At 34.8% G+C, this 21,443-nt stretch overlaps 1 protein-coding gene across 1 annotated transcript in view; it reads left to right on the top strand.

The window, feature by feature from the left end:
• Positions 1-11,342: 11,342 nt before the first annotated feature.
• Positions 11,343-21,443, top strand: part of LOC307069773 (UDP-N-acetylglucosamine transferase subunit ALG13-like) — a gene marked incomplete at both ends in the record, with an annotated part of 53,152 nt that continues 43,051 nt past the window's right edge. The window contains 5 exon segments of the mRNA XM_079728098.1: positions 11,343-11,483; positions 12,057-12,140; positions 14,184-14,234; positions 15,002-15,048; positions 16,445-16,517. Of these exon segments, the coding sequence (XP_079584224.1) occupies positions 11,343-11,483; positions 12,057-12,140; positions 14,184-14,234; positions 15,002-15,048; positions 16,445-16,517 (396 nt within the window).

Consider the following 21,443-nt stretch of genomic DNA (forward strand, 5'->3'; position numbering starts at 1 on the left):
GTCCTGATAGCTGTGTGGTAATCAGTTTTCTGCTGAACAATTAGTACCATATTTTTATGGGGGAGTGGGGAATGAAAAATAACAGTAACAGTTAACACCCGCCTGCTTAGTATGTATCATGTACTGTTTGAAACATCTTACACAAATGAACTCATTTACTCTATACAGGATAACTCTATGAAATAGTTACTATTGTTGCATTTTGCAGATCAGGAAACTGAGGTCAGAGCATAATGTGAAAAAGGAGTTACGCTGGGCTTCCCTGGTGGCGCAGTGGTTGAGAGTCTGCCTGCCGATGCAGGGGACAAGGGTTCGTGCCCTGGTCTGGGAAGATCCCACATGCCGCGGAACGGCTGGGCTTGTGAGCCACGGCCGCTGAGCCTGCGTGTCCGGAGCCTGTGCTCCGCAGCGGGAGAGGCCACAACAGTGAGAGGCCCGCGTACTGCAAAAAAGAAGGAAAGAAAAAGAAAAAGGAGTTATGCTACTTAAGTATCCAAAAGATGGTCTGGGAATTGTCATTGGAACACTGAATTCCAGTATATTTCTATCATTTATGTGGACAGGACTGTATATTTGAAATCAGTGGACTATTCCAAAAAATTTAGATTGTGTGGTAGCCATGGGTATGTAACCTATTTCAGTTTTTACATTGCTATTTTTTTTATTTTTTAATTTATTATTTTTTAATTTATTTTTATTTTTTTATTTTTTACTTATTTTTTATTTATTATTTTTTTATTTTTATTTATTATTATTATTATTATTTCCAGTTGCTTATAGGTCATGTCACTCTGTTAATTCTCTTAAGCACCCTAAATTTGATATGCCCCAAACTAAAATCATATTTCTCCTTTTCATCCTTCTGAGATCCTTATCTCTGTTAATGGTGTCACCATTTAGTCTGTCTTCCAGGCTTTAACTCTTACATCTCCAACCCTTTATATATGATTGGTCACCAGGTACTCTCAGCTTTACTTCCTAAATGGCTCAAGCCCATTTATTTGTTCTCTTAGTTTTTTTTTAAACATAAGTGCATGATAAGAATCTACTTTTTCTATCAGCAGGACTCAAGACATGATTCCTGCTCTCGAGGAACTCTTAAGTATAGTTGAGGAGGAACTATATATTCATGCATCCTCTGCCTGAAAAACAGTTGGCTATTGGTAAATGATAAATGCACTTCTGTAACTTAGTATTCTTTTCTCATCTTGATTAGGTATTGGGTCTAGGAAACATTGTCATCTTGCACATATTCACTTCCTACTCTCTTTGACTTGACTTCAAAATATCTAGTATGTCTCTTGTTCAGGAGAAAGATGTGACCATCGCATTATATGGTGAAGTTTGTAGGATCAAGCATTTATAGGAATGGCATCTAAAACGTAGTAGTGCTGATCCTATGTAATGTTCTAATGGTATTTAAGGGTCTGTCAAAGAATGGTACCTGTTGGGGATTTTCGGACAAACATGGTGTTAAAAATCAGAGGTTTATAAACAGCAGTAGCTATAGTGTTTTCCAGTAAAAGATTGCATGGAGAAAGGTTTAGGATAACCACCAAATCACACTTAACTCCTTGTTAAATGGTTAATTCCTTACATGAATATTCTAGCACAATATTGTATAGTTCTTTGAGTTCTTATGATTTTTGTTGGTGGCTAGATAAAAGGTGTGAGCAAAACAATCTAGCTTCAAACGGGAAAGTAAAATACATGTTTCTTGACGTTGATATTGATTCTTAAAAATTATTTTGAGGGGTTTTTATACCGTCATGTCACATCTATTTTAATATTTCACTTCTAGATCCTTATTGTCTTTATGAACTTTTACTGGATCCTGGCTGAAATTATTTATTATGATTGACACTCTGTCATGAATTTTCCTTTTTTTATGTCCTCCCCGTATGCCCTGCGGTGGAAGCACGGAGTCTTAACCACTGGACTGCCAGGGAATTCCAATGTCATGATTTTATTTTGATGGCTACAGTCCTGCTTTCTAAGGCAGTAGTTCTTAAGCTTTTTTGCGGTCATGTAACCCTTCAAAATACTTTAAACTATTGCTTCTCTCTCTACTCACACATATACATATTTTGCTATGAATTTCAGGGAATTTACAGGTACCTTGAGGCCGCCCCAGGTTAAGAATCCCTAGACAGAGGCCAACTTCAGTAATTCCTTGGTCATTGTTCATTAATATTTGATGGTAACTATTAGACTCCTTTATAATTAAACCCTCTGATTAAATACATTTAAGTTTAGTAATTTCCAATTTTTATAATATAACACAAATTATAAATTTTTCTCTTCATTTAAAACGTGCCAAACAACACATTTTGACACTAACCTTAATACTTTAACTCAGTATCTATAACCCATAATGTCTTGTGTAGTACTATTTCTAATTGATAAAAGGAACTAAATGAAAATTATTTTCGTTTGTAGTAATTATTTTAGGATATATTACATTGGGCTATCTGGTAAAGCAATACAGTGTTGTAATTTACTCATTTGCTGTTAAGTGTGCTTCTAAAGTATTTGCTGAACTGATAGTCACTGTTAGAATGATGTCTGTGAGAGGCCATATATTGCATCTTTGTTACTGTTCATTTCCCCTTTTGTCCAGAACATTTTCCCCCTTTTTTCCACTACTGTATGAAGTGGGTGGATAATACACTCCCCAAATTTAAGAGTGAAAACCATTCCTAAATTTTCAGCCTAAGTAATTTTCTAGATTTCAGTTTTTCCTTTTGTGAATTAGTTAAACTAGCTTTCCTCATAGGTGATTTCTAAGACATTAAAACAATTGTGTGGCATGTTTGAAAATAAAAAATGTTGAAATAAGACATTTTCTCTTGGTTAGAGTTTTCGTTTTAAGAAGTAGGAATAGGCTTAGAGATATTTTCCTAGAATTCACAGTATATATATAGTCCTAAATGATACAGAAAGCAAAATCTTCATTGAATTTCATATTTAAATTCATATTCAGCCTAGTTGGGGTTGTAGTTAGAGAATTGAAGTTTACTTAGAGGTTTAAGTGCATGAGTCTTTTCAGTGCATCAAAACAAAAGAATGTTCTGGTCTTTATTCTCCCTTTCTTCAATCCCCTGTCTGTCTGTAGACTGATTGGACACTGCAAGTAGCTTAAAAAAAAAACAACAGAAAGCAACCTTCAGTATTTCTGTGTCAAGATGATATATTTTTAAAGAATACTGTTTTCCTTTTTTTCTAATCTGTATTAGAATGCTTCAGGTGAAAGTAGGGAAGAGAGGGAAATGAAAGCAAGTGGCTCTTGGTAATGTTTCTTCTGTTTTGCATATCTGAGCAAGGATAACTGCTCTGGGAAGTCAGTTCTTTTTCTTTATTGTCTCCTTCCTAAAACTTGAGGAGGTTGAATAGGGCCGTATTGGCCAAATTTTGTTTTGGAACCATTGTATTTCTTTTCCTCATTAACCTTGCTTCGCTAATTCTGTTTAAATGTTCACCATGAAAGGAAGTGACAGGTTCTAGTTTCAGAGTGCTATTAAAACATGTTTTAAAAAAAGACAGTTTTCCATTATATTTTTCAATAATGAAAGGCCTTAAAAAGGTTCTGTAGAATTGCAGAGCTATTTCCCCCATTGCCCCCATGTTATTTGGTACTAAAAATAGTTAAATGATTTAGTATTAAGTTTCTAAAAAAATATGAATTGCCTTTTCAGCAGGTTGTTACAAGTCCTTATATACATGTATCTATTGTTAATTTTTTCAGCTTTGTTGAGATATAATTGACATGTAACATTGTCTAACTTGTGTGTCATAATGATTTGATGTATGTATATAGTGAAAAATGGTTACCACAATAAGTTTAGTTAACATCCATCACCACATATAGTTACAAATTTTGTTACCTTTAAAAACCTAGGTCTGTTTATTTCATTTGATAAGGTAAGATTTATCATTCATTTTTATATGGGCCATTCAGCCTCACAATTTGCCAGGATGATATGTTAATCCCCCTATAAGCTATTTTTATGGTTAATGTTGATCACAAATTTGATCCTCTAAAGGGAGGGCAAATCTGTTACCCACCATTGAATCACAGAGAATCACAGTTCCTTAGACCTGAAAGAGAGCTTAGAGATCATACAGCCCATCTCCTTTATTTTACAGATAAGGAAACTGATGCAGAGATTAAAGTGGCATAACAAAGTTCATAATATTCTTTTCATTGTACCATATTGTCTCTCAGAAATTAAAATAATAACTCAGAAGCTTCATTTTTATACATTTACAATTATACATTTGCAACTATACCATATATGTCACAGACAATGTATGCTTTAAAAAAATTCTGGCATATACCTCATCTAATTGGTTGAAACATGAAGGAGTGTTATCTTAGAATTAAAACTATCAGTATTTATATGTTGTACTTCAAAGAATTTCCCTACTTCATCAGTGAAAGAAGAAATAGGCAATTCCAGTTAAAACAACAAATCCCATTTTCAAGTTGAATTACAGCATGGAAAGTAGTTGTAAAATTAAAGCACGTCAATTTTATGACAGGTCAAATGATAATTTTAAGTTATTTTTATTTTCTTCCATTTGTTTTAATCTGTACCCACAGTACAGTGCTTAAAAGGTCTTTAAGGCAATTATTTTTCTTCCCATTATTTTCAAGAATTTAGGTGAAATTGTTCTGGTTCTTACCATTTTTTTTTCTTTTTTTTGACCAAAGAATAATTTCTTAGTGAACCACTTTATTTGGCAGGTAGCAGTTAACAGCAGTCGATACTTAAACACTTATGTGCTACGCACTTGACATGCAGTATCTTATGTAATTATTCCAACAACCTTAAATTTAGACCACAGAAAAATTCCTGGAGTAACACTTCTCAAACTTTTAAAATTTGAAAGCAGTAGCTGTAGCACATTAAAAACCATTAGTAACTTGAATGCTGAAGTTACCTGTTTAACTTTGACTTGGCCTTTTCCTAAACCATTTTTCCTCTTAGGGAAAGACCAGGTCAAAGTTAAGCAGGTAACTTTAGCATTCCTTGATGCCTTTAATATTGCTAATGGGCATATGAACCTCAAAGACAGGATTATAGTAGGTGGCCTTGAAACTCTCTTCTTAGGAATACTTAATAACTTGTGGAACACCTTGTTCTAGAGCACTGGTTCCCAAAGTTGTGGTCCTGGGCTAGCAGCATCAGCATCTCCTGAGAACTTGTTAGAAATGCAAATTCTTGGGACCCACCCCAGACCTGGCTGAATCAGAATTTCTGGGCATGGGGTAATCTTTTTTCAAGCCCTTCACTTAAGAACCACTGTTCTAGAAGTTTGCAGGATTGGAGTAGTTTGCTGTGGAAAAATAGCCAGTTTGGATTTCAATGCAATAGATATTTCAAAGGACAGTATTAAATACTATGAAATTGCTTTCTATTATATACAGGATGAATTCTAGTATTGTCCCACAGGTCTTTTTTTAAAAGTCCTATTGTACTAATTTGTGGAACATGAGTTGTACTTAACCATCTCTGAGTCCTTGTTTATATCTTTTCTTATTTAGTATGCAGTTCCTCTTTATAATAATTATGCAAGAATCAGGAGACAATATATAGTTCTAATCCTAGTACTATTGCCAATTGGATGTGAAAACTTGGGCAAGTCTTATAATTATTTGAAACCCATTTCTTCATCTGTAAAATAAGAGGTCCCTTTTAGCTGTAACATTCTACTTATCATTTATTTTCTCAGTTTATTATGCCAGTCTGTTTCTTGCTCACTTTATTGAATTTTTAATTTGTTTTATTATTTCTTAATACATGTAAATATATAAAATTTTAACTAGTTCTACAAGGCTTATAACAAGAAACAGCAGATCTATGTCCCATTCCTCCCCATCTCTAATCCTTCCTCCCGTGGGTAACCATATTACATTATTTTATATGTTTTATAAGTGATATTTTCGAAATTGTTTTTTAAATTTAAATACCATCTGTAGACTTCCTACTGTGGAAGAGAGGCTTTATCTCCCTCCTCCCTTGCTTCCACGGTGGGAAGTCTATAGGTGATATTTAAATTTAAGAAACAAAAACAAATTTAGTTTATCAGTTATGGTGAGATCTGTTTTCAGTGTTGACATTATTATGATTCTTTGAGTACAGTATTCACATATGAGCCATGTAGTAAGTGTTGATTGATTACATTTCTATAAAACTGTTTACCTCATTTCTGTTTTTTCATTTGCTCAGTTTTCTATAGAATATTCCCAAACTCTCCAACAGAGGTGGCCATCTTTCCTAGTATGTTTAAATATGCTAGGTTATCTATGACTTTTATTATTATTTATTTTTTAATATGTCTGTGCTGGAGTTCTCTTTTCTTTTACCTGAACTGGTTGTTCTCTATCTAATCCTGCTTAAAAGTCTGTCCTCCTGGGATTTCCCCTTTATCCTTATCTTAAAAATTCCTTTTGCTTCTCTCCTGTTGGATCTTCTGTTTCCAGGATTCTATGTGCCCCACCCCTTTTTGTGGTTTAACTTCTTTATTTTGGTTTCAGATATCCTCCACTAGCTTTCTGACAGTAAGGCACATTTTTTTTTAATCTTTCAAGTTTGAAAATGCCGCCTTCTACTCTTCCATCTGATTGATAGCTTGGTATAGAGTTCAAGGTTGGAAATAATTTCCCCTCAAATATTGAACTTCATTGTTTTCTAGCTTCTAGTTCTTCTGTTGAGAAGTTTATTGCTATTCATATGTGTGATCTTTTGTTTAAGACCTGTTTTTCCTCTCAGAAAGCTTTAGAATGTTGTTATATGCATTGCAGATCATCTTTTTTGCTTTCATTGTTCTGGCTACTTCATGGACCTTTTCAATCTAAATATAGACAGTCATATCCTGCAGTGCTAGAATTTTCCTTACATCATCATCATCATTAGTTTTTCCTCTCCGCTTTCTTCATCTCATTTTGGGACTCGTGTTAGTTAGATATTGGCTTTCCTCAATTGATCCTCTAATTTTCTTGTTTTTTCTCTCCAACCTTGTCTGTTTTGTGAGCTCCTCAACTGTAAATTCTATTCCTTCTACTATTTTTGTTTTATTTATTTTTAAATTTAAATACAGCAAAATTAGCATTTTTCATGTACAGTTCTATAAATTTTGAAAAATGCATAATCATGTAACCACCACTACAATCAAGATACAGAACTCTTCCACCACATCCATAAATCCACTCCTGTCATCCCTTTGTAGTCAACCCTTTCCTACAATGCTAACTACTGGCAGCAACCAATCTGTTTTTCCTTCCTATAGTTTTGTCTTTTCCAGTATGTCATATAAATGCAGTCATACAGTATGTAGCCTTTTGAATCTCTCCTTTTGCTTAGCACAATGCATCTGTGATTCACACATGTTCTTATATATATCCATAATTCATTATTTTTTTTATTGTTGAGGAGTATTCTGTTGTATGGATGTACCACAGTTTATCCATTCACCAGTTGAAGGATGTTTGGATTGTTTCCAGTTTGGGAGGAATCATGATTATGAATAAAGCTGCTATAAATATTCATGTACAGGTTTTTGTGTGAACTTAAGTTTTCATTTCTCTTGGATATTTACCCAGAAGTTGCTGTGTCATATGGCAACTCTTTTATTTTATAAGAATCTGCTAAACTATTTTTCCAGAGTGGCTGTACTATTTTATATTACTACCAGCAACATATGAGAGTTTCAGTTGCTCTGCATCTTTGTCAACACTTGGTATTGTCATTTAAAAAAATTTTTAGTCATTCTAAGATATATGTAGTAGTATCCCATTAAAGATATACAAGTGGCCAATAGGCACATGAAGAGATGCTCAACATTATTAGCCATCAGGGGACTGCAAAACAAAACCACAACAAGATACCGCTTCATACCCACATAGGATGGCTATAATCTAAGAGATGGACAGTAAGTGTTGATAGGATGTGAATCGGGAACCCTCATACACTACTGATGAGAATGAAAATAGTGCAGCTGCTGTGGAAAGTGGTGACAGTTCCTCAAATGGTTAAACATAGAGTTACCATATGATCCAGCAACTCTATTCCTGGGTATTACCCAAGAGAATAGAAATGTCCAAACAAAAACTTGGACATGAATGTTTATAACAGCCTTAGTCGTGATAGTCAAAAAGTGGAAACAACCCACATGTCTGTCAACTGATGATGAATGGATAAATAAAATCTGCCTTAACTATACAAAGGATTGAAATACTGATACATAGGTGCTCCTTGAAAACATCATGCTAAGTGAAAGAAGTCAGTTACACAGGACTGTATATTGTATTCCATTTATTTGAAGTGTGCAGAATAGGCAAATATGTAGAGACAAAGTAAATTGGTGGTTGCATGGAGTTGGTGGGGATAGGAGGATTGGAGGCTGATGGTTGTGGGATGTGGGGTTTCATTTTGGGGTAATGTAAAATTGTGGTGATGGATATACAACTGTAAATATACTAAAAAAAACACTGAAATTCACCTTTTAAGTGAGTGAATTGTATGACATGTGAACTATGTTATAAAGCTATTAAAAAATCACCAGTTTTAAGTGTACAGTTCAGTAATTCTTAGTGATTATGCAAAGTTGTGCAAACATCACCACAAAAGAGTTTTATAACATTTTTATCCATCAAAAAGATCCTTTGTGCCTGTTTGCATTTAGTACCTATTCCCATCTCAACCTTAGGCAACCACTAACCTGCTTTCTTTCTCTGTAGATTTGTCTTTTTGGTATATTTCATATAGATGGAATCATATCTTTTGCAATCACGCCCTTTTGCATCTGGCTGCTTTTACTTAGGATCCAGTTTCTCCATGTCCTTGCTAACACTTGTTATTGTCTGTACTATTTATCATAGCCACCCTAGTAGGTGTGTAGTGATGTCTCATTGTGGTTTTAATTTGCATTTTCCTAATGACGTTAAACACCTTCTTACGTGCTTATTAGGCGCTCCTATATCTTTGGTGAAATGTGTAGTCAGATCTTTGCCCATTTTTAAATTGTATTGTTCTTTTCTTATTGTTGACTTTTGAGTTCTTATATGTATTTTTGATACAAAGTTTTTTTGTCAGATATGTATCTTCCAGTCTGTGGCTTGTGTTTTCACTCTCCTAATAGTGTCATTTGCAGAGCAAAAGTTCTGAATTTTGATAAAGTCCAATTAATCAATTTTTCTTTTATTATATCATATCTAAGTTCTCTTTTCCCAACTCAAGGTCTTGAAGATTTTCTCCTATGCTTTCGTCTAAAAGTTTTGAAGATTTGTTCTACATTTAGGTCTTTGATCCATTTTGCGTTAATTATTGTAGAAGATGTGAGGTATAGGTTGAGGATCATTGTTCTTATTTTGCATATGGATGTCAAGTGTTCCAGCAGCATTTGATAAAAACACTATCTTTTCTCTATTGAGCTGCTCCTGCACCCTTGTCAAAAATCAATTGACTGAATTTGTATGGGTCTCTTTCTGTGTGTTTTCTTTGTGTGTTTACTTTCCCTTTCCTCTATCTCTCTTTGTCTTCCTGCCTCTAATTTTTCTTCTGTTTCCTGCTCTTTCTCCTATTTTCTGATTCTCTCTCCCTCTCCCAGTTTTCCCTTCTTCTATTCCCTTTTTCAAAATGAAGTGTATGGGTTAATATTGATTGAAGCTTTATATACCATATTTTTAGTATAAATAGCAATAAATATGAAGAATTTATATTTTTCTCTACAAGTGAAAAATGCCAAAAATGAATTAACTTTTTCACTATAATTCAGTTTTTCTCAGTGAATTTATGGTCTTAAAGAACGACGGTGATCCCTCTTCCCAAACCATGTTTCAGAACTTTTGCACCAGTGTTTTGGTTTCTTTGAAAAATAAATTAGTCAAGGTAATTTCAAATTGGCATGCTAAAGAAAGTCAAGATTTTATTTTTTCTACCATGCTTTTATTTCATTCCTAAATTGTAAAATTGTTTATTGATGCTTTTCCTGTTGGAGGCAGTCATGATTACTGGAGCCACAGATACCAGAAAAACAAGTCTGAAAGCAGCTTAATTTTACAGCTTCTCCAAAGCCAGCTTTAGATCTATTTATTTCTTAAAACACTTAGAAAAAGTAAGAACGGAATTGGATTTTGGCATTTAAATAACACTTGACAGTGGAATCAAGTAATACAAGTGACCAGTGCTGTTTTTGAACCTTAGAAAAGTATAGTCATATTTACTTTGGTTTTCTCAGAATTAAGAGCAGTTTTTCCAGAAAAGTGCCCTAAACATTGAAACATGCCTCTCATGTCCAACACCTCTAGTGTGGTGCCACAGCATTTTAAATGTAGCCTATTAGCAAGTTTGTGGGTAAGATATTTCTTCCATTAAGCTTCATTTTAAATTTTCATTGTTTGCATTTTCAGAGAAAGACACTTTTTGCAATTTCTCTTTCTGTTAATGTTGTATGGTAGTTTGGAGACATTAGTCAAGAATTGTATCCGTGTTTTCTAGCATAACTAATGGATTTAATTTCTGTGGTACTAGCAGAGGGTTATTATTATTTAGGAGAAATAAATGAGATTACTTAAACATCATACCTGAAATATCCAGATAACTTGCTTTGGCACTTTACTTTGCTTGAACTGTGACCTCTGCCCTTTTAGATCAAGGGAGTCCCCCTCTCCCCCCCATTTTCTTTGTTTCTTAAGATAGTCTTAACACAAAAGCTTACTTAGTTAATTATGTTCAGATTTTTTTTTCCTCTCATCTACATTAAACTATGATGGGAGCAGGGAACTTGGGCAGAGACTGGTTGAAAATTCGGGCAGAGATCTTAAAGCAATGTAATGTGGGCTGGGCTACATCATACCCACCTGAGCCTTATTGCAGTCCCTTTGCAACCTCGTGCAGCAGTTGCCTTGAGTTAAGCTGCAGACTCGGCTTCCTTTTGGTCCCGAAGCTCAGCTGCTTGTGCATACTTCTCTCAGCCTTGGGCTGGCTGGGTTAATCCCACCCTTCCCCAACAAGGTAGCTCTGCAAGTTCCTTCTCGCTCCCACATCTCCTTCTCAAGTCAAGTTCTCTATTCCTAGGAGCATCGGCTCTTCCTCTTCTTTTCACAGGGTCCCGACTTATCCTGGACCAGCCCTTTGCTTCTCCCGCTCCTGAGAAGTGCCAAGATTCTGCAGCGCTGACTCCAACTGCCTTCTCGTGCCTAGACTTTGTGCTGCTTTCTGGATACCTGCATAAGCAAGCCCTGTCACTGCTACCCATTCCTACCTGCACCCTGCTTTTTCCTTCTTGCCACACCTGTGTTACTTTCTCCCCCTCCCCAACTCCACCCCCTGTGCACAATGCATAAAGGATGGAAAAAGTACTGCGGCCAGAAGTCTCTGAATGAGGCATCAATGGATGAATATTTAGGCAGCTTAGGGCTGTTTCGAAAGCTGACTGCCAAGGATGCCTCTTGCCTCTTTCGGGCTATTTCGGAGCAGGTAAAAGGAAAACAAATATATCTTCTCTATGCTGAGTTTTTGGAGTTTGAGACTTGGCTCAGTACTGTAGCTAGAAGACCTGTAGCCCACCAAAACAAAACAAAACAAAAATTCCCTTTTCCCTATTTAAAACATCAGGGTCTCTCTGCTTATTAGCTTGGTGCGTGCCTTTGCTGATTAGTTCAAATATATTGCTCTGCCTTTGCTATCTTCTCTGTTTTCTAAATGTCACTTTGGAATGTAAGAGATAAAGTAATGGGGTTAAAGAAAACTTTGAAATGTATCTTGATCCTTTATGAGCAGCACCTTCTTCCTCTAAATTTTATGCCTAAGGAAAAATTTATAGGTTGTGCCCATAAGTAGTAGAAAGGGGAGGCATGACAGAATCATACCTCTTCCATATCGCCAAAGATGACAAAAACAGATTTTAGTAAGGTCAGGACTTAATTTCCCAATTTCCGACATATGTTCTGAATAAGGGGAGGACATGAGTGTCCAGTTCATAGTCTTAACTTAGAAGCTTCTGTTTCAAATAACTGCTGACAGTTGAGCTGATCTTTCTCTTCTTTTTAGTTGTTTTGCAGCCAGGTCCATCACTTGGAAATCAGGAAGGCTTGTGTCTCATATATGAGAGAAAATCAACAAACTTTTGAGTCTGTAAGTAGAATACATACCTAAGGGAGAGTTGTTCATAGAATATGTAGCAGGTAGGAAATGAATTTTGAGCACCTACGTATGAATATTATATCCCGCCATCTCCTCTCAATAGCAAATATTTAATTTTCAGTTGGCTTCCTTCCTCCTAGCTAGCATGCTTCTGGATCTCCTCCCAGAATTAGATTGTTTTGTACTTTAATTAAAAATTAAGAAAGTTAATCTTTATCCTTCCCACTGTTTATTCCCCCCCACACCCAAAAAGTCACATTGTGGCTGTTATCCATATCACAGTTTTTTTAAACAAGTAATCAGTTCACGAGGGTTTTGGCTATGTTAATATTTTTAAATGTGTATTTTTAAATTTGTATAAATGGGAGCCCCTTGTGTTCTTTCTTATTTCTATGCACAATGATAGTCAGCCAGTCAACTTGAAGAATCTTGTAAAACTTAACTCTAAGGAAACAAATTATTCCTGAACATGTCTTTCCATGTGACAAACTGTGGTAATTGGAGCTCTGCCACTAATGATTGACTTTAAAACAACTTTTAGAAGACATCTTCGTATACTTTGAAGTATTTAAATTCTTGTTAACAAAATAAGGTTTTATCAAGGTCTGATTTGAAGTGTGCCCTTTCCTGTGGCTGTTGTTTTTTTTTTTGCTGTTTGTTTTTGTTTAAACATTCCTAGCCCTTCCAGTACTATTTGTTCTCCTGACTATATTATGGGTATTTGCCTGCTGTTCGAAGTTTACTCTTAATTATCTCAACAGGTTTCTGTGAATTTTAAAACTATATGAAGCCTTCTTGATTTTAAAGCTTATTACCTTGAAGTTAACTAGCAGTCACCACACCTGGGGAAAGGATTATTCGTGAAATTACTTCAAATGCAAGACGGTGGTGTAAAGCAGTGCATCTCAAGTGTTTTTGTGCATACAAATCACCTGGGGATCTTGTTAAAAAAACAATTCTGATTCACTAGATCTGAACTGGGGCCCAAGATTTCCGCAGTTAACAAATTCCTGAGTGATGCTTGCTGTTGTTCAAGGACCACATTTTGAGTAACAAAGATGTCTGTAAAATTTTAAAATCACATGGATGAATCTCAGATTAATTATGCAGAGTGAAAGGAGCCAGACCTCCCCCCAAAAAGTACATACTGTATGATTTCCTTTATATAAAACTCTAGAAAATACAAGCCAATCTGTAGTGACAGAAAGCAGATCAGTGGTTGCTTGTGGGTTAGTGAAGTTATAGAGGGGCACAAGGAAACTTATGGGGGTGATGGATATATTCACTATCACGATTGTCATGATGGTTTCATGGGTGCATACGTAAGTCAACTTATTTGTGCCATTTAAATATGTGTGGTTATTGTATGTCAGTTATGCCTCAAAACTGTTTAAAAAGGGAACTGAGAAAAATTAACATGATTTTTTAAGTCTAGTGATATACATGCATGGAACTAAATATATTTCCTGATTTTAATTTTTATTGAGGTATATTTTGCATATCATAAAATTCACCATTTTAAGTTTAGTGTTTTAAGTTTTGGCAATAATATAGTCATGCAACTGCCACTGCAGTCAAGGTACAAAATATTTCCATCACCCAAAAAGTTCCCTTGTTGCCTGTGCTTTTTTTGAAACTAGTGAAATTCCTTTTAAAGTTCCTCAGTTTAACTTTGTAAATGCATTTCTGCTGTCAAATTTGAAATCCTTATAATTATTGTGCTTGCTTGATTTATGAAAATTGTCGTTACTTAAGTTGGCATTTCAAAAGAAACTCCAAAGGCATACTGTTTGATGAAATGCACTGGTATGCGGATAAGCCAGGACCAGTTCCTAAGATAGTTTTATAGTCCAGCTTTTCTCCACTCAACTTTTGTGTATGTACAAATCTTCTTGAGGTGCTGTGCAAAGTAGTCATTTAATACCATAATTGTTCAGCTGAACAAAAACTCATTGGAGGATAATATTGCAGAATATAATCAGATTTCAGTAATGCTATGTATTTGGTTAAGTCAAGTTTGTTTTATTTTTGAAGTATGTGGAGGGATCTTTTGAGAAATACCTGGAACGGTTGGGAGATCCCAAGGTAAGATCAAATATGGGGGTTTAATCTTTTCAGAGTATTTGGAATAGTAGCCTAAATATCATTCAGCTGTGTCACTTTAGCTAGGCCCAGTCTTTTCTTAAGTAGCCAGCTGTGTTGAATCAAATAGTTCTTGCAAAAGTTTAGAGGCTGGGAATTGACCTGTTGTTTTGTGTTGAATATTGAAAATTGTGTGTTAACAATTTTATCATCTATAGACTAGTGAAAGAGTATATATACACTACTTGGGAACAGGACTAACCCAAGCCTTTTCACTTTAATGGGGGAGGGGGATGGCAGTGAATGTTACTAGGAGGTCATTATTTTTTTTTTGTTAAACAATTCCCCTGATTTGTAGTTATCCTTCTTTTATGTGGGAGTAAGATTCATAAACATAATTAAAAATAATTTTATGTGATTAAATTAATTCCATAGTTCTGGACTTAACACATTTACTAAATACCCTGCTAACTTCGTATTCTTACACTAATTACATTTTTATTGTGTCTTTTAAATCTCCCATATTCCTGTCCTTGTTACTTAATAGCTAACTAAGAAGATCTTTAGGTCCAATTTTTTCTCAGAATAAGTTTATGTTAATAAGTAACTGTCACAGTATCCCAAGCCTCAAAGCAAGTTATAGTGTGTTGTACAAATTCTTCACCTACAACAGTGCTAAGCATCTAAAAAAACAATTGTTGAACTTGCAAAAACTTTTACCTCCTAGATACAGAATGCTTTTAAAAACTTTATGCACTGTTTATGTTTAGGAAAGTGCTGGCCATCTGGAAATAAGAGCTCTTTCTCTAATTTATAAGTAAGTTGTATCTCTTTTTTTTCTTTTAGAGAGAGAAAGCGTGTGTGTAAGGTTTCTAATAAAGTCCCTTTAGGACTGGGAATATTTGAGATTTGATGTATTGATAGTCAAATGAAGTGGTCTAAGCAAAGTCAGTGGCGTAATTTTGGGGGTGGAGAACTACATTTGTGTCCGTTTGAATGGAAGAATAAAGGGCTTTAAGAACTGCTAGTACTATTCCTGTAGAAAATCAGAATACTTATCTTAGAATTTTTGTGTATTTAACTTTGTTCCTTTTGTGCATGTGTGCTCAGTGGGGCAATATCACTTCCAAGAGTGTAGAAATTGTTTCCTGAGGACAACAAATATTAGAGATTACATTGGTTTATGATCCTTCAAAGGGTCACAGTATGAAAACAGATATACAGTGTATCTGTAGTATTAAAATTTTATAGGGAAATTAATAAACGTATGTTTTTAAAAGGCTCTTTAGGGAGGCAGTAATGGTGGAAAAATTTGAAAAACACTGCTGTACCGCTTTGGACGTTCTGTTTTGGTCTTTAAAACTGCGAAAGTTGCATTTCTGAAAGCTGTAGGTTATATAATGTGGGTTAGAGGCTAGTGGGAATCTTGTTCCTATAAGGAGTTGGATCTGTGTAAGACTCCACAGTTCTTAGGATGGTGAGATGGTGCATACCTTGATAGAATCAGAACCCTCTTGTATGGGGACTTGTTCAAGTTAGTGTTTTGCAGTCTGCTCATTCCTCACTAAATCCAGGAAGAAGTAGTACAGAAGAGGCATCAAGCAGGCAGCTAATCAGCTGTTCCTTTTAAATCAGGGACAACCTTTTAAATTGGCCTGCTTTTTGTTATTTTGTATGGCTCTTGGCTAAGAATGCTTTTTAAAAAAATTTAAATGGTTAAAAAAAGAATAATATTTCATGGCATATGAAAATTGTATAAAATTCAATTTCACTGTCCATAAATAAAGCTTTATTGGAACATAATCACGTACATTTGTTTATGCGTTGTCTATGGCTGCTTTCAGGCTACAAAGTCGAAGTTGAGTAAATCGTACGGCCTGCAAAAACCATGTTTTTAATCTGGTCTTTTACCAAGAAAAATTTGCCAACACCTGCTTTAAATAAATGGGAGCCTCCAAAACTTATATTCATACAATTGGCAATTTATCTTCTTTATTCCTCCTTTCCTCAAATTAAGATACATTTTAAAAATGCATAGGACTTTAGGGCCAGTTAGCTGTCTATGTTGAATTAATATTTATCCTCTTAAACATTTAGGTTATTTTAGATGAATAAGGTAGGCAGTTTAAAAGCACAAATCTTTGTTCTTATAACTATTTCTTGCATATACTAAATTATCTCTTTTCATCCATCTTTGTTTTCTACCCATGTAGTCGGGATTTCATTCTTTATCGCTATCCTGGCAGGCCTCCAACTCATGTCACAGATAATGGCTATGAAGACAAGGTAAGATAAGTGAATGTTTACTAAAATAAAAAATTGAATGATGCTGCCAGTTTATCGTTAAGAAATCATCCTTTTAAACCTAATTAATGAAAAAATAAGCACAGTCTAAAAGCCAAGCTTTTCTACAACTAGCCTTTTCCTCTCCAGTTAGTCAGCCTAAGTATTGTTAGCTATCTTTCTGAACAAACCTGATCTTGTCACTCCTCTGTAATAGGAAAAAAACACCCAAAACCCTAATTGACTCTTCATTGACTAGAAGATAAGGATCAAACTCTGAAGCTAGACATTCAGTAATGTATAGGGTCCCAAACCTTCTTTCCAGCTTCATTGTCCTTCAACCTTAGTATATCATGCGACCAGAGAGTCCGACTTTCATCTCTCTTTTCCTTTGTATCTCAGATGTCAATTTCTTTGAAACTTTACCAACTCCCCTGGAGTTATTTCCTCCCTTTTTGTTCCCCTAGAATCACCCAGGTAAGTATAGTGTTTATCACCTTGTATATGTTTTCATGTCTGTTTCTCTCATTAGTCTGAAAGTTTCTTAAGTGCAGGGACAATGTGCTACTACTGTCTAGTAAGGTGCTTGGAAAATAGTAGGAGGTTGTTTTGTTGGTTGAGAACTCTCAGCAGGTAAACATTGTTCTTTAGCATACAGTTTTTCTTCCAAAAAGTTTTTAAGAAAAGCCTTCTATCCAGATGATTTGATTAGTGAATGTAGATTACACAGTATTTGAGTTTTGTCTTGTTTCATACCATGGAGCAAAATTCAGGCAGCATTTTGATGGTAAAATAATACTAGATACTGGTAGAACTGTTAGAATGTTACAGTAATCTAGACAGAAGACCTGAACTAGGCAAGTGGCATTAGGAATAGAAAAGACTGAATAGGATGCAAGAGATAACTTAGAACATAAGTATAAATTGGGGCATGTTAATTATTTTACTGATGGTACTGCCAATTTGTTCAGTAAACATTAAGCCCCTGTAGTGTACCAGGCAGTTTACTGGGTTTTGGGGATACCACAAACAATACAGCAAAATCCTTGCCCTCTAAGGGCTCAAGAGGCTATGAAGATAGACATGTAAATAATTACAGTGAAGTGATATGTTTTATAATAGAACTATATGCAAAGAGCATATAAGAAAAAGCCCTTCACTGTGCTTCAGGGAGTTTAGAAAGTTTCATGGTGGTTGTGACATTTAAGTGGAGTATTAAAAAAATGAGTCTAACAAGTATAAAGGGCAGTCTCTTCAGAGGAAACACTATATGCAAAGGCATAGAAGCAAGAGACCCTTGGAGACCAAGTAGTTGGATGGGGGGAAGACAGTGCTGAGAAGATAGGCTAGAGGGATGTAGTAGGCTATGCCAATAATTTGGCTTTTCATTGTACAGAATAGTCAATTGAAGCTTTTTTCCAATATTTTATTATGAAGGTTTTTCAAACATACAGAAAAGCTAAAAGAATTTTACATTGAGCATCCATAAGCCCACCACTTAGTCCACTGCTAATATTTAATATCCTTGTTTTGTCACATATCTAACCACCCCTCTATCCATGCATCAATCCACCTTAAGTTTTGATGTATTTCAAAGTAAATTCAGACATTAGTATAATTGTCCCTTAACACTCAATTCAGAGTTTTTAAGAATGGTGTGACATAATCAGACTTGTTTGAGGAAGAGGCGTGTTAGCTATTGTGTTTTAGCAACTGTACACAGCATTGTCTGAGATGAGATTTAGACAGTTAGATCTTTACCAGGAACCTTTAAACCTGCAGTTAATTTTTTTCTCCATTTTATTCTGAAATTTTTCATACAGAGAGAAATTATAAGACTTGTATAGTGAACATCCATATACCTACCACCTAGTTCCTATAATTATACAGCTCTGTTTTCAAATGAGTCTTATACATTTTACAGAGATATTTTTGAGCTAATTAAGGGGAAAACATCACCCATTGGGAACCATAAGAATACAAAAATGTAAGACCTTTTTAGTGTGTGCAGCCATGAGAATATCATGTGTAAGTCTCATCCATACATATATATAGAGAGAGCTAATACTTATCAGCAGTTGGGTATTTGCATTGCACAGGATACTGTATATATGTCTGATTTGGGAATGTACAAAGCGAATGTTAGTTTATACTGAAATTTAAGTATGGAAGAGCCAGGTGGCAGCAGGGTACTTTTGTTGTGTGACACCTTGCTTTGCCTAAAACTTAGTTGCTGTATCAGTTCAGGCTCCTAAGATTTATATTTGAATTGTTTGTATTTTCAAAAATGACTTTATTAAAAGCAGTGAACATTATTAATAAGCTTTGCATAAAATATAATTTAGAGCAAATTTTCAAAGAAATAAATACCTAATGTTCACCCTAGTACCTTTCACCTTTTTAGCTGACTTAATTCTGCATTTTACATAGTTATCCAGTGTCAAAGTGAATGCTACTGCAAACTAGCCATTTTCACTCAGCCAATTTGTTCTATCTAGAAAGAGTAGAAAAACACTATATTTAAAACAAAATGAAACCTGTATCTGGAAATGTAAAGTCAAGTTTCTGTTCATGCTTTTCAATCTCATGTGCTTCAAAGTAACAGCTATTAAGTTTGGGTGGGTATCCCAATTTCATTCTCTATGTATTTATTCATTTATTATTTTTTATGTAGATGGGCTCATACTTAACATTCTGTCACTTGTTCTTTTCAGATATTTATCCCCATCAGTCATATAGATCTACCTCATTTTTAACTAGTTTACTGCCATTACATCCCACCTTCCCACCCCCAACAAACACACCACTCACAAGTATTTATGAGAAAATTATTATTTTATGTTGAGATACCACCAGGAACATAAAAGCCATCATGCTTTAGTTTTGCCTCTTCCAATCAAAATAGAACTTCTTGCCACTTCAATAGAGAAATTGTATACTCATCTTTGTTTTCTTTCCTGCTTATTTAGTCATCAGTTCTGGTTAGCTGGGTTCCTTTAACTAATCCTTACTAACTGCCTCTGGTTATTAACCTTTCTTTGTTGGAGTTCCCAGTTCTTCTAGTCCAAAGTACAAAAGGCTTCTCAGCTCAAAATCTGCTCACTGTTCTTTTAGATTAATAAACTCCTCTTAAATGCAAATACTCCTTGGGGGCGGGTGAAACTTTGCAACTTAAACTTTATTGTGGGTTACTTTAGCTTGATACTCCCTCTCAGTACTTTGAAATGGATTATACTAATAGAGTTAGAGTTGTGATTGCAAAAAAAGACTAGGGAAGAATAATAGACCTGCGGTCAGAGAACTTGTTCATTGGGAGAAGTTAGCCCAGGGTAGTGTAGGAAAGTAGAAAGAGTGCTTAGGATAATTTTCTGCCAAGGAAGTTTGGTGACACTATCCACTCATAGATCACAGAGAATTGTCCTTGGTACCTCAGGTTGTTTCCAGAGATGGCTTCAAAATGAAATAGACTTAATCACTAGGGATTACATCCCTTACACAAGACAGAGGTTTTTGAAGAAAAATTCAAAAAGGTTTTGGACCTGTTATATAAACAGATTTCATCACATGGAGCCAGGGAGCATTTTTACTGAAATAATTTGATTAGTAAGCCTGGCCTTCGAACGTTGTTTGAAAAAACTAGATATTGAAGGAATCAGCTAAGAAATTAACTCATTTTATAGCCATCTCAGTGCCTCAATTCTTTAAGGAAGTCTCCTATATAGCATATTGATATATTGCTATTCAATATAGTGGATACCATTTTGAATAAATTGAATGAAATTCCTCCCCCCATAGTCTAAATTTGGGGTATTTGACCTGTTTTCTCCATTTTTAGAAGTTAAGCTGGGTCGTTTGACTTCTGTTAGGCTTCCTATTCTTTTTGCTCAATTTGTAAAAGTTCCCATCTTCTGCAAATTCATAAATCAGGACTTGTTTGGTATATTATCAGGAATGTGATTGAGGCTCACACTGTTGCCTTAGCAGTGATTTTAATCTTGACATTTAAAAGTCAGTCTTACCTCCCTTAGCATGATAATCTCTAGGTCTGTTCACGTTGCTGCAAATGGCATTATTTCATTCTTTTTTATGGCTGAGTAATATTCCATTGTATATATGTACCACATCTTTTTGGAAGTCAACCACATACAAAGATGGTAAGAATGTTACAAGACAAAAGTAGTAAAATATCTATATCCACAATAAACATTAAGGGATACACAAAAGAGATGTAAAATATGATGTTAAAAACAGTAATCATGAGGGAAGGAGAGTAAAAATGCAGGGTTGATAAAATGCATTTGAAATTAAGAGATCAGAAGTTTAAAATAATCACGTGTAAATATATATATATATATATATAGAGAGAGAGAGAGAGAGAGAGAGAGATTGCTATATATAAATCTCATGCTAACCACAAACTAGAAATCTGTAATAGATACACACACATAATAGAGAAAAGAATCCAAATGTAACACTAAAGAAAGTTATCAACTCGTAAGAGAGCAGAAAAAGAAGAAAGGAACAAAAAAGAACTATAAAAACAACTCCAAACAATTAACAAAAATAAAAAAGGATGGAAAATTGTGTCAAGAACCTGGAATAACTAAAACTCTAATATACTGCTAGTATGAGTATAAATTGCACAACCACTTTGGAAAACTGTCTTTTTTTTTAATTGAAGTGTGGTTAGTTTGCAGTGTTGTGTTAGTTGCAGGTGTGCAGCGGGGTAATTTAGTTGTACATATATATATTTTTTCAGATTCTTTTCACTTATTAAAAAACTTTTTTAAAGAAATAAAAGTCACTGTCAAGAAAATCTGATTATGGGATACAGCTTTCATTTATCTGTATTTGGATTTTAAACTCACTTTTTCCCCAGCCTTATTGAGATTTGATTGACATGTATGCTAAGTGAAATAAGTCAAACAG

The sequence above is a fragment of the Hyperoodon ampullatus genome, assembly GCF_949752795.1.
Source record: "Hyperoodon ampullatus genome assembly, chromosome: X".
NCBI classification, from domain to species: Eukaryota; Metazoa; Chordata; class Mammalia; order Artiodactyla; family Ziphiidae; genus Hyperoodon; species Hyperoodon ampullatus.